The 11,492-nt window shown below is 57.4% G+C and overlaps 4 protein-coding genes across 4 annotated transcripts; 2 read left to right on the forward strand and 2 right to left on the reverse strand.

The window, feature by feature from the left end:
• Nucleotides 1-164: 164 nt before the first annotated feature.
• Nucleotides 165-1,080, forward strand: ACA1_089300 (uncharacterized protein; the record flags this gene model as incomplete). The annotated part of the gene is made up of 3 exons (XM_004338647.1): nucleotides 165-586; nucleotides 696-816; nucleotides 961-1,080. 3 exons carry the CDS (start codon nucleotides 165-167, stop codon nucleotides 1,078-1,080), a joined length of 663 nt encoding a protein of 220 aa, XP_004338695.1.
• Nucleotides 1,081-1,208: 128 nt separating this feature from the next.
• On the forward strand, nucleotides 1,209-2,589 carry ACA1_089310 (uncharacterized protein; the record flags this gene model as incomplete). The annotated part of the gene is made up of 5 exons (XM_004338648.1): nucleotides 1,209-1,396; nucleotides 1,491-1,885; nucleotides 1,969-2,052; nucleotides 2,125-2,267; nucleotides 2,368-2,589. 5 exons carry the CDS (start codon nucleotides 1,209-1,211, stop codon nucleotides 2,587-2,589), a joined length of 1,032 nt encoding a protein of 343 aa, XP_004338696.1.
• Nucleotides 2,590-2,653: 64 nt separating this feature from the next.
• Nucleotides 2,654-8,778, reverse strand: ACA1_089320 (cytosolic regulator of adenylate cyclase; the record flags this gene model as incomplete). The annotated part of the gene is made up of 26 exons (XM_004338649.1): nucleotides 2,654-2,768; nucleotides 2,847-3,002; nucleotides 3,098-3,255; nucleotides 3,346-3,490; nucleotides 3,586-3,789; nucleotides 3,885-3,946; nucleotides 4,184-4,268; nucleotides 4,333-4,403; nucleotides 4,498-4,575; nucleotides 4,646-4,731; nucleotides 4,758-4,855; nucleotides 4,888-4,981; nucleotides 5,072-5,177; nucleotides 5,350-5,454; nucleotides 5,633-5,741; nucleotides 5,827-5,897; nucleotides 5,956-6,054; nucleotides 6,428-6,559; nucleotides 6,635-6,734; nucleotides 6,798-6,895; nucleotides 6,974-7,061; nucleotides 7,129-7,241; nucleotides 7,859-7,917; nucleotides 8,065-8,120; nucleotides 8,203-8,357; nucleotides 8,425-8,778. 26 exons carry the CDS (start codon nucleotides 8,776-8,778, stop codon nucleotides 2,654-2,656), a joined length of 2,997 nt encoding a protein of 998 aa, XP_004338697.1.
• A 665-nt stretch (nucleotides 8,779-9,443) lies between these two features.
• On the reverse strand, nucleotides 9,444-11,380 carry ACA1_089330 (glycosyl hydrolase; the record flags this gene model as incomplete). Its single annotated transcript, XM_004338650.1, is given in 10 exon segments — nucleotides 9,444-9,613; nucleotides 9,721-9,844; nucleotides 9,928-10,087; nucleotides 10,164-10,283; nucleotides 10,372-10,478; nucleotides 10,557-10,637; nucleotides 10,715-10,860; nucleotides 10,906-10,920; nucleotides 10,937-11,110; nucleotides 11,188-11,380. Coding segments are annotated over 10 exon segments (1,290 nt in total), but the record flags the coding sequence as incomplete, so codon positions are not given.
• Nucleotides 11,381-11,492: the final 112 nt, after the last annotated feature.

Consider the following 11,492-nt stretch of genomic DNA (forward strand, 5'->3'; position numbering starts at 1 on the left):
TGATCTACCCCGCGCCGTCGTCGCCAGCAGCCTCTTCATCTCGCTTTCCTCCGGCCACTCTGCCTGGCTGTGGGGCTTTTTGTTGTTTTTCTAGGCATTTCTTTTTTGTAGACTCCTTCAAGAAAAGGACTTTTCTTTCCGTTTTCCCAGCAACAGCAGTGACGATGGAGGAGTTGGTGGGGAGGACGGCAAGCACTGAGCTGCGGCCGTGGGCGTTTCTGGTGGCGTGGGACGGAGTGCTGACGTTGGCCTACCGCGGCTTCCCTTGCTCGCTGGTGGACCTCAAGCAGCACATCGGCCACCACTTTCCCGAACTGCCGCCAGAGAACCCGGGCAGCAAGTGGCCAAAGACCACGCTGGGCGCGCTGGCTGAAGGCTCGCCGCCGCTCACGCTCGACCAGCTGCGCACTCTTAAGCGCGTGTGCGACGAATGCAGCGCCGAGCTGCGTTTGCGCGGCACGCCCGCCATGCGGGTGGACCAACTCGCGGTGGTGGTCTACTGCTGCGCCTCGCTCGAAAAGCGACTCATCACCCATCGCATCGACCTGCTTCACCACACCGGCGACGTGGCCGCGGCCGACATTGGGTGTAGTTTGAGCGCTGGCTATGCACACAAGCACACACGCACACACGCACGCACGCACAGCCTGCGCTTCAGGCGCTCCAGCGCATTGACCATATGTGCGGCTGTACAGAGAAGAGGAGATGAAGAAGGTGGATGACGTCTTGGCCGAGTTCGACGAGAACCAGCTCGAACGGTACATTGAACGGGTGGCCACCGGGCGCAACCATGCGCCCCACTACCGCAATCCGCGGGTGAGCTCCTCCTCGTCGCCTTCCACATCATCATCTTCACCATCATCATCATCATCATCATCATCATCCGGGCAACTAACGAGCTCTCTCGGCTCTTGGTGGTGGGGAGAGCAGATGGGCTGTACGTTGGTGTATGAGCTGCAGCCACTGCATCTGCCCGCCGCAATGGCCCACTTCTGCCGGCGTGTAGATGAAGCGCTCGGCAAAGGCTGCTACGAGTGGTTCCACTCCTCCGCGCTCCATGTCACCGTGCGTGGCCTGTGAACTTTAGTGGAAGGAATGTGCGTGCTCACAGGCCCACACAACCGGCCTATCACGGAGAGGAGACAAAAGATATTTATATATATAAATTCTAGGAAGTGTGCGCCAAAGAAAGATTGGAGCTTGCGAGGATGGGCGTGAAGGGCTTGATGCAGTTGATAGCCGATGCGTGTCCTCAGGCATTGAAGGAGACCGGGGCGGATAGCTACTTCGGCCGCAAGGTGGCACTTGACGCCTCCCTCGCCCTGTACTCCTTTCTAATTGCCCTCAGCCCCCTCAGCGGCAGCTTTTTGACCAACCCCTCCGGCGACGACACCTCGTACCCACCCATTATTTATGCATTTTTATTTTTAAATATATAACTATTTTATTTGCTAATTGTTGGCTGAAATAATAATAATAATTTATAACAGATATCTGATGGGCCTGTGGTCGCGTACGCTGCGGTTGGTGGCCTGCGGTATCAAGCCCGCGTTCGTGTTCGACTCCGTTCGGGCTCTTGGGGCGGCAGCGCAGCCGCAATCGGCGGCCCACAGCCCTCCGGGCGCCAGGCGAGTAGTGCGCGTGACGCCGACGCACATCGAGGAGTGCAAGAAGCTGCTGGGCCTGATGGGCATGCCCGTTGTCCAGGCGCCCGCCGGCGGCGAGGCCGAGGCCCAGTGCGCCGAGCTGTGCCGCGCGGGCAAGGTCTTCGCCGTGGGCTCGGAGGACATGGACGCGCTGACCTTTGGGGCGCCGGTCCTCCTGCGCCACCTCACCTTTTCCGAGGCGCGCAAGCTGCCCATCGTCGAGATCGAGCTCCCCAAGGGTGCGTGCGTGTGCCCTCATCGCCGCGGAGGCGTGTGCGCACTCGCTCTCTCGCTCACTCACCAATCGAGCGCACACCACCAGTGCTGGAGGGCCTGGGCTTGACGATGGAGCAGTTCATCGATCTGTGTATCCTCGCCGGCTGCGACTACTGCGACACGATTCGAGGTGCGATGTCCAGGCGACGTGGCACACGCGCGCGTGCGGACGGTTGGACTGACGGCACCACCGCCCACGCAGGGGTCGGACCTAAGAGGGCTCTGGCGTTGATCAAACAGCACGGCTCGGTCGAGCAGGTCATCAAGAACCTGGACAAGGCCAAGAATCCGCTACCCGACCAGTTCCCCTTCGAAGCCACCCGCGAACTCTTCAAGCACCCCAACGTACCTCATCCACCCCACACCGCGCGTGCGTGTGGCGTGCGTGCGTGTGCGTGTGCGTGTGCGTGTGCGTGACTTGATACGGATTGTGAATGGGGCGTAGGTCATTCCGGGAGACGAGGTCGAGCTCCAGTGGGGCAGCCCTGACGAGGAGGGCCTGCTGGAGTACCTGGTGGCCGAAAAGGGATTCAACGAGGAGCGTGTGCGCAAGGGCATCGCAACCCTGAAGGCCGGCCGCAAGCCCCAACCAGTGCAGGGCCGCATCGACAGCTTCTTCACCAGCGCGGGAAAGTCTTCTTCATCCACGCTCAAGAAGGAGGCCTAGCCACAACACCTCATCTGTGGTTGTGGTGGAAATATGCGCAGTTGTTTAAGTGGTGTCTTGGCTCTTAGGCAGAGTGAGCGTCGTCGGTGGCCTGGTGGTGTGGGTCGCCCGTCGGTCGCGTCAACACGCCATCCGCTTGCGCTCGCGTTGCCGCAGCGCTGCCGGCAAGGTACCGGTGACTGCAGAGAGGCGAATGAAGAAGAAGAAGAAGGCAGGTAAGGCGTGGGCAAGGCAAAGGGAGATGGTCGTCGCCGTACATGGACTGCCAGTAGCCAGGCGTGTGAGCGGAGCCATCGATGAGGCCGTACACGAAGCGCCGCGCGGCGAGGGAGAAGCGGTAGGTTTCGAGCAAGCGGTATACGTTGGCCACCAGCGAATGCGAGAAGAACATCTCGGGGCTCTTCATCCGCAGCCTAGTTTCAAGCATGACACGAACGATCAGTATACGCTCAGCTGACTGACTGATCGTCATCATGAATGCGTCTCAGAGTGGAGGGGGCGGGAGCACCTTTTAAGCGTTTGGGCGGCGCCCTTGTAGGTGAGACCGCTGCCCAGGTTACAGATCTGGGTGATTATTCCGTGGCGCTGATCGCTCAGCTTGTAGCGACACACCAGATGGTTCGCGCACAACACAGCCCACGAGCCCTGATAGACGCACTCCTTGACCTACAAATCGCAACCGCCGCAAATACGTAGGTGCTCAGAATCATGCGCAGCACAATGACAACGGGAAGGACGAGGGCCAAGAACAGGTACCTGCAAAAGGCAGCGCGACGTGATGTCCTTGGGCATGCAGATCGTGTTGGTCTTCCTCGTGCGCGGCGTCTCCCAGCCAAGGGTGCTCAAGACCTGCTTGCCCCGCTCTGTGCGAGAGAGCAAGCCCAGCACGTAGAAGCACGTCCTGTACGCGCGCCGACAAAGCAGACAAAGGTGGTAAGGGCCGTGTGCCATTGGTGGGGGCTACACAGCGCAGGGAGAGTAAGGGAGGAAATGTACCCTCGGAGAGCCAGGTTGTCGACCGTAACGGCCAGGTTGGCAATATAGCCAATGGCGTTGAGTTCCTCCAGGAAAGCCAGCCCGGTCTCGGACTCGCCCACATGACCCACGGCCCAGAGAGCGGCTCTTCTCTCGAGCGGAGATACGGATTCGTTGGTCAGCGTAGCCCACACTTCGTCGAGGTATCGGCCGTTACGAAGGAACCTGATGGTCAGACGCCGAACCAAATCAAAGTTAGCAGCGCGTGCGCACTCGAGCACAAGACCGCAAGATGGTGCCAGCAGTGGAGGGGAGTGTACGCGCAGCCCTTTTCGGTCTTGGCCAATGCGCCGTACATGTGCGGCGGAGGGATGACCGATTTCTTCCTGTAATCGCGCATCGTGGGCGAAGGAAGTGGTCAGATCCCGGCTAGTCACACTAGAACGGAAGAAGAACTCACCCGCCGTTCGAGTAAACATTCTCCGAGAAGGCTTCGTCGAGGTCGGCCTCAATGTCGATTGCGTATTGAATATTCTGAAGAGTGCGCCCGAGTTGGTGAGCACGTTGAGCCCCGCACAGATGGAAGTGGGAGAGACGGAGGGGGAGGGAGAGGTCGGACCAGTGAGGCGCGCCACAGCTCCACTTCCGGTCCGATAAAGTTGATCTCCTCCAGGTAGTCGAATCCCGCTTCAATCGACAAAAATCTGCTCAAGCCGAGTGAGGGTCCGCGCAACAGCCTTGGAGAATAGAGATAGCAGCTCTCGGTACCGTATCATCATGTTTTTGCCCTCTTTGCCGAGCTTCTTCAGGGCCTGCGGCTTCTTTTCGATGAACGATTTCTGTACGGCGACACACAGTGAGGCCACAGCAAAATGTCAGAGATTGAGCGCGCGTAGGGCGAAGCGAATAGGGATTGAGAGGAGAGCGACGTACCAGGCATTCGAAGTTATCGCTGGCTTCGTCCAGCACGCTGAGGGCTTCGTGGGTGACCTGTCGGTCCTGATCCGACAGCTAGCAACGCGAAAAGGAAGAAAGCACATCAACAGAGGATTTCTCGAGGGTGACTGAAGGGCCAACGTACCCGTTCGACAAGAAAGTCGATGGCCCACACGCTGAAGTTCGACACTCCGGCACGGAGCAGCGTGCGCATGTGCTTGGTGGCCAGCGCTCGTACCACCTTTCGCCAATCGTACACGTGATGTGAGTGGCGGGCGACGGAAAGGAATGGGGTCGCAGAGGAAAGGGGGCACCATTGAGCGGGAACGGAGGCAGCCTCTCAGTAATGGACGAGCTGGCCCCGTCGGCATGTTGTAGTCCAAGCACGTTAGCACGCGCTTTCGCAGCTGGTCCTGGCCTTGCTGTTCCGAGAGCGTTCTCAGCCAATTGAAGATCTTGGTGCTCCTCAAAAATTCGAGACCTGCGGTGAGACGCGCGTCGTGTCAGATCAGTGGTTGTTATCCGTGCTGCCGTCGATCTGTTCTTAGTCGTCGAGAGAGGGTGGGATTACCTTCGTGGGTAGAGGACAACGTTCCGATGAGCGCAAAATATTCACAAGTCATGTTGCTGCAGGGAGGGTCCGTGAGCAACAGCGCGCCAAGGGGGTCGTCCGGAATCTGTTGGTTGGCGTGGAGACACAGATGAGCAACGAAAAAACCAACCAACCAACCAACCCAACCAACCCAACCAACCCAACCAACCCAACCAACCCAACCAACCCAACCAACCCAACCAACACCAGCGTTCCGTGGCCGGTCACTCGTGCAAAGAAGAGAACAAACGTCGAACCTTCTCGGCGACCGCCTGGAGAATGGCAGAGATCTCGGAAAAGAGCGGGTCCGACTTCAAAAACTTCACCCCGATGTTGTCGGGCACCTCGGGCTTGAGCAAGATCTAATCATAGAAGTTAGCTCGATGGCCAGCCCAGTCAGGATGTGTGCGCAGGGTGGAAGTACCTCAAGCGTTTGGCACGCAACCCGGACATACTTTTGGTGGTTGTCCTGAGGGGGAGGGAACGTTGAACTTTGAGCTAGTGCAAAGGAGGAGAATATCGTGTGAGGAGAAGGCGTACATGCGACCAGGGCAGAGTGGAGAACTGGCAGGAGGAGGGTCGGAAGAAGGTGAGCAGCCGCTCGAAAAAATTGGTTTTCGTCTTTGTATACTCGGTATGTACAGGATTCCTGTTGAGCGTGACGCATCGTTAGTGTTAGCCACATGTTGCACGAAGAAGGAAAGAATAAGCGCAGGGCGCTAAGCTAATAGTACCTTAGTGGGCCTTCCAAGACTTCAGAGATCGTGTCCCATGCCCACTTTGTGTACTCCTTTGTGGCCAGGACCTGTGAACCAGGGTCAGGTACTGCCGCGGAGCAGGTGGACAGAACAGTGATCACGCACCCCCGAATTCTGTAGCTTGGCGAGCAGCTGGCGGGTGTCCATGTCCCAGTCCATTTTCCTCTTGATGCCGTCGATTCGGTCCAGACGCCTGTCCTTCTTCTTTTGGAGAAAGGAAGTAAGCAAAGAGCCACTATTGAGGAGTTATCCAAAGGAGCCGCTTACCTGGGAGCGGCGCCAGCTTTGTGTTAAGGGCTGCGAATCGAGGGCATCCATTGAGTCCTCTTCCACCCTGTCGATTGGTCGGCAGCGATCAGTCGCGACGTTGCGTCAAGTCAAGGGGATGAGTATTGTCGCAAGCGGACCTGGTATTGGAGTACTGGTGAAGCGAGTTGACCATCTCTGACGCCACGCACCAGACCCCGTTCTTCCGATTAAACGACACGGCTGATATGATCAACGTTGGTAGCGCCTACAGATGGGAGGAGGGAATCAGCATCGACTCACAATACACGAACGATACATCGCACGTTACCTGGATGTTGGCGCACTGAGAGGCAGGCATCAGGATGTCTGAAAGATGCAGTATCTCGCCCAGCAGCATCAGCGCTTTCTCGTCCAGCTTCCGCGCGCTACTGTCCTGGGTCTTGCCCAGCTCTACCAGCACCTTGTTTGACGAATGTGTTGGCCACACATGGAATGAGTAACTGAGCAATAGCAACGCAAAACACTGGAAGCATACTTCGAGAAGACCGCAGCTGATGAAGGCCATGAGAAGTGCGGAGAGGTAGTTGTCGATCAGGTTCGCCCTTTGCGCTTCCTCTGAAGATTGCTCTGCGTGGCTGCGGCCCAAAAAAATGTCAGCATCCCCGTCAGGGCTGTTGGTGGCCACACACGAAGCGCACCTTTCCGATGGAGAACCGCGCCTGCCGAAGCCCCGTGAAAGAGTCATGGCCGATCGGGGAATGCGGAATAGCAAGTTCAGCGCATCCAAAATGAGTTCCTGGAACGTAACCAACTTAGTGAGGGATCACGCCATGGCACGGCACGAAGGCGTAATTGGGGGATGCGGGGTGCATACATGTAACTCAGGATGAGGAAGCCTGAGGGCGTCAACAAAGGTCTTGAGCCCCTGCTGATCGGAGGCGAGGTATATAACGCCCGTCCAGCTGAGAATCAGAGAAAAGGGGAAGTCAGCACGGCCCCGTTGTTACTCAGCGACCAAGGTGTGCGAACCTCTTGAGCATTACGCATAGCGTCTTTATGCAGGCGTCCCACACGGCAGACTGCTCGGGCGGATATCCCGCCTTCGGCAAGTGGAATGTGTCGGTCAAGGGAGTAAAGAGTAGCTGTAGTCACAGAGGAGAGAGAACCAGCCAAAAGGGAGTCAGCATGTATCACCAAATGCAAAGTCATTGTCAGGCCGTTAGAACGCACCCGAATGTCGGCCTGTGGTCGAATGTATCGACGAGTTTTGGATTCGTTTAATAAGTACAGCAGGCACATAACAAGAGGCTGACGTATGTCCTGGGAAAGGAAAGACAAGGACAAGGCACTAGCGTTAAGTGGCAGCATGGCCGATAAGGCAGAGAGGGAGAGGAGCGAGTACTGTGTGTAAGGGGGACACGGCAGCCGAGATTAGGACGGGTATTCCGTTGCACAACGCCACAATACTCGTGTTGCCGATCGCTGTCCAATACACCAAACACTTGTGAGACATGATAAAGAGATGACAAAGCACTGGCCAGAGAAAGTGAAGGTGTGCCAAACCTATTTCGGCCAAGGCCAACAAGCACGAAGAGCAGAGCATGTCTGCTTCCTCGCTCGCGATGGCGACGAGCGCCTGACGTGTCCAAGTGTCAACTCAGTCAATTCCAGAACTGGTAAAAGCAATTGAGAGACCAAGAGGGGCTGACCTGGACGAGGCATCGTGGCATCAGCGCGGGGCTGACTGTGCAAATGGTACGGACAAGCTTGATTGCTTGCATCCGCTCCATTGTGCCGCCCTGTTCTCGTTCCAGGGATCTACGTAATGATGAAAGGTGAGCAAGAGTCTTCATGTATGGCAAGCGTTCAGAGATTGAAGGAGACTGTACTGTGCGATCAGGTAGTGCAAGCTGTTGTCAATCAATACCTCGAGAAGTGATACATCTCTCACGAACATGTGCATACAGTACAGCGCCGTCGATCGCACATTGCGCGACGAATGGAGCATGTATACCCGCATACTGCGAGCGTGAGGGACATGAGGGTCAGCGGTCTTCAGAAGGGAATCGGGGCCGCAAGAGAACACGGGGAGACACCACGTACCACGCCATGAACTGCGACCGCGGGAAAGACGGCGCTCGCGAAAGAGAGCAATACTCGAGTCCGATCTCCAACAGGCCGGTGAATGCCGCGGGCTTGCTCATGGACTGGTCTTCGTCCATGAGCACCGTCAGCAGTCGTTGCACCTTCATCAAGGTCTGCAAAGGTTGCCCGAGTGAGCATTACACCGATGAGTTCGAACATGGTGGGTCACGATACACGTACCTCGTTGAGCTGCTGCTCGTCCGGCGTGGCGTCTTCATCGCGGCTGGTGCTTGGCTGGCGAGAACCCGGCCCCTCCTCCGGTGGCTCGTCGGCGGAGAGCAGCTGGTCTCCCTCCCCGCTCGTTGACGTTCCTGCGTCTTCTCCCCACTGGGACTCACCCGTGGTCGAAGCTAGCATGGCAGCGTTGGATGCTCGGTGCTGATCTTCTGCGCCCCCCACGGGGAAAGGTGCTCCCTCTTCTTCCGAGGCAGACGAATTAATCTCTGGGGGGACTTTAGATTGCGAGGAGCCCGTCACTGCTCTTGGTGAGCAGGCGTTGGAGGAACGGAAGAGGGAGCACTCGTAGACGCGCATCTTGTCGGCAGCGCCCCCCTTCGCCGGGGCACCAGTGAGTGTGGCCTCTGAGCATACCCTTGCGATCGACCGAGTGTTTCTCTTCTTTGACTTCTTTCGATCAATGGTGTCAGCCTTTTCTCTTATTCCGCTCAGGTCTGTTGTCGATCTACTGAGCTCTAATCCTCCTTTCTTATCCTTCTTCTTTTTCTTTTTCTTCTTCGGCTGACCTCCTCCCTCTTGACCGTTGGTCTGTTCTCCATTCCCCGCCTTCTTGTCGCCCATGGGCGCTTCGGCTTCGGCTTCCCGAAGATGTACACCTCCTTCCCTATCTTCATCCCTCGACTGACGATCTATCTCGTCCTCCTTCCCCTTCCGCTTTGGCGAGTCTTGCCACGAGGTGGCCGGGGTCTCCTCCGCCACGCCCCCGCCGCTCGTCCTCTTCATCTTCTTCTTGATCTCTCGCTCACTACCACGTTGTAGAGGCGTCAAGAAAATAAATACGTCATTTCCGCTTTAGGAAATCGTCAGCCCAAAGACACGACTGCAGCGAAACCACCACTCGTTTCGTTTTGTTCAACGGAGAGGCACACGACCTTCATGATGTTGTGGCATTGAGCTGGCCCACACCTCAGTACCACCTGCAGGTGAGGAGCAAGTGGTTGAACTCAACCTTCGTTCGGTTCTTAGGCGAGGAGGATGTCGGGTTTGGTGTTGTGGAGCGGGGAGGAATGGCCAAGGGCGGGCAGGGACTTCTTCAGGTGCGAGTAGCGCTCCTTGAGCGTGTAGGCAGCGGCCTTGGGCTCTCTCTGCCTGGTGAGCACTCCCTTCAGGTTGGTGGCTCCCACTCGGGTTGCTGGGTGGTGTCACGAAGTGGTTGTCAGACAACGTCACCGTCACAGGCCAAGGCTGGATCGAGCTGAGCTGCGCAAGGAGGCAAGTGAGTGGGCATAAGCGGCATACGTGATTGGCCGGTCCTGAAATCGGCAAAGTTCCACACGAGCTCGCCGATGAGGAACTTGCCGATGTACTGGTCAAACACCTTATGGTACTGCTTGAGGAACTCCACCTGGAAGTCCTCCGTGAACTGGAACGCACGAGAGAGGAGAAAACGAGTGTGAGACGCGCAGATTGCGGCATTCTACGGCTCGAGCTGCGCGTGATCTGTACCATGAAGGCGGGGTCGTGGTGCAGGCCAGGCACGGTGTCAGCTCCATACTCGCTGACAATTATCGGCTTTTGGTACTTGGCCCAGAAGCCCTGAAGATCAGTGTCAAGCTGGTAGGGGATCACCTCCAGCTGCCCCGAGTCCGAGTACCACGCGTAGTACCTGTGGATCCAGAGGAAACGAATCATCAGCGACGGAGGAACCGAACCTGCGCTTCGCGCGTGCTGTGTGGACTGACCTGTTGATGCACACGACATCAAAGAACTCGGCGCAGGTCTGTCCGGTGTAGTCGACGTTGTTGACCAGCGTGATCGGCCTTCGCGTGGGATCGGTCTCGCGAGTGTAGGCGGCCACTTCCCTGTTTAATTAAAAAATATTATAAATTATTTTCATCCAACATCAGCCTTCAGCTCGTCGTGAGTCAAAGCGTGGAGGAAAACGCGTACTTGAAGTAGTTGTAGGCCACGTGCATATCCGAGCGCGGCTCGTTCGCGACGTTCCACATCACCACGCTGGGGTGATTCTTGTCCCTGCGGATCATTTCATACATCACCTGCGCAAAGCGCCGCGAAAAAAGAGGCGGTGAATGCAGGCTCACGACCCAGGGCGGACAGTTGCAGCCGACATGTACCTGCTTGTGGTGCGCCAGAGTGGTCGGGTTGAAGTACGAAGCTTCGGCAAGTCCGACTGCGGGGCACTCGTCAATGATGACCTGCAGGCAGACCGCGAATTGACGTGAGCCAAGGTCCACACATGGCAACCGAGTCAAAGGTGGTGCGCTGTACGTACAATTCCGCGCTCATCGGCCATATCGTAGAACTGGGGCGCGTAAGGGTAGTGGCTCGTGCGGTAGGCCGAGACATTGAGCCACTGCAGCATGTTGTAGTCCTTCACCACGATGACGTCGTCCACTCCCTTGCCTCGGATATCGGAGTCTGCCCACGCCACCACACAGGGACGATTGAGTGCGACATGTGCACCCCGTTCGCCGACGCCTGCGCGCCGACGCACCTTCGTGCTTGTCGACGCCGTGGAAGTAGAACGGCTTTCCGTTGATGAGGAACTGCGCGCCGGAGACCTTGATCGTGCGGATGCCCACGCTGCGCAGGTGGTAGACATCATCATCGGCGGTGACCTCCAGTGTGTAGAGGTACGGCTTGCCGGGCTGCCACAGGGTGAGAGCGTCTGCACACGGGCGTTCAATCATGGCGATCAATCACAAGCACAAAAGGGGTTTGATGAGCGGACAATGGACCACGCACCCCTTTCCACGACGAGGCTCCCGTTGAGCTGAGCGCTCTGCGTCACAACCACACCGTTGCCGTTGATCAACCTCACCTGCGTCGCTGCTGGGGTCGCAGGACTAGACTCGGGGATCAGGTTGCCCTCTTCGCCCTGAGTTGGCGAGGTCTTGGCCACAGCGATCTCGTAGTTGACGCTCGCGTCGCCGTTCGGCTGATTTGTAGAGGGGGGAGAGAAGTGAGCGCCCAAACAACAGCTTTTGGAAGTGACCGTCGCGACTGCTACCTGAATGTCGTAGGTGAGGGTGATGTCGTCGATCCACTGG

Source organism: Acanthamoeba castellanii (assembly GCF_000313135.1).
Source record: "Acanthamoeba castellanii str. Neff unplaced genomic scaffold scf7180000084639, whole genome shotgun sequence".
Classification (NCBI taxonomy): domain Eukaryota; phylum Discosea; order Longamoebia; family Acanthamoebidae; genus Acanthamoeba; species Acanthamoeba castellanii.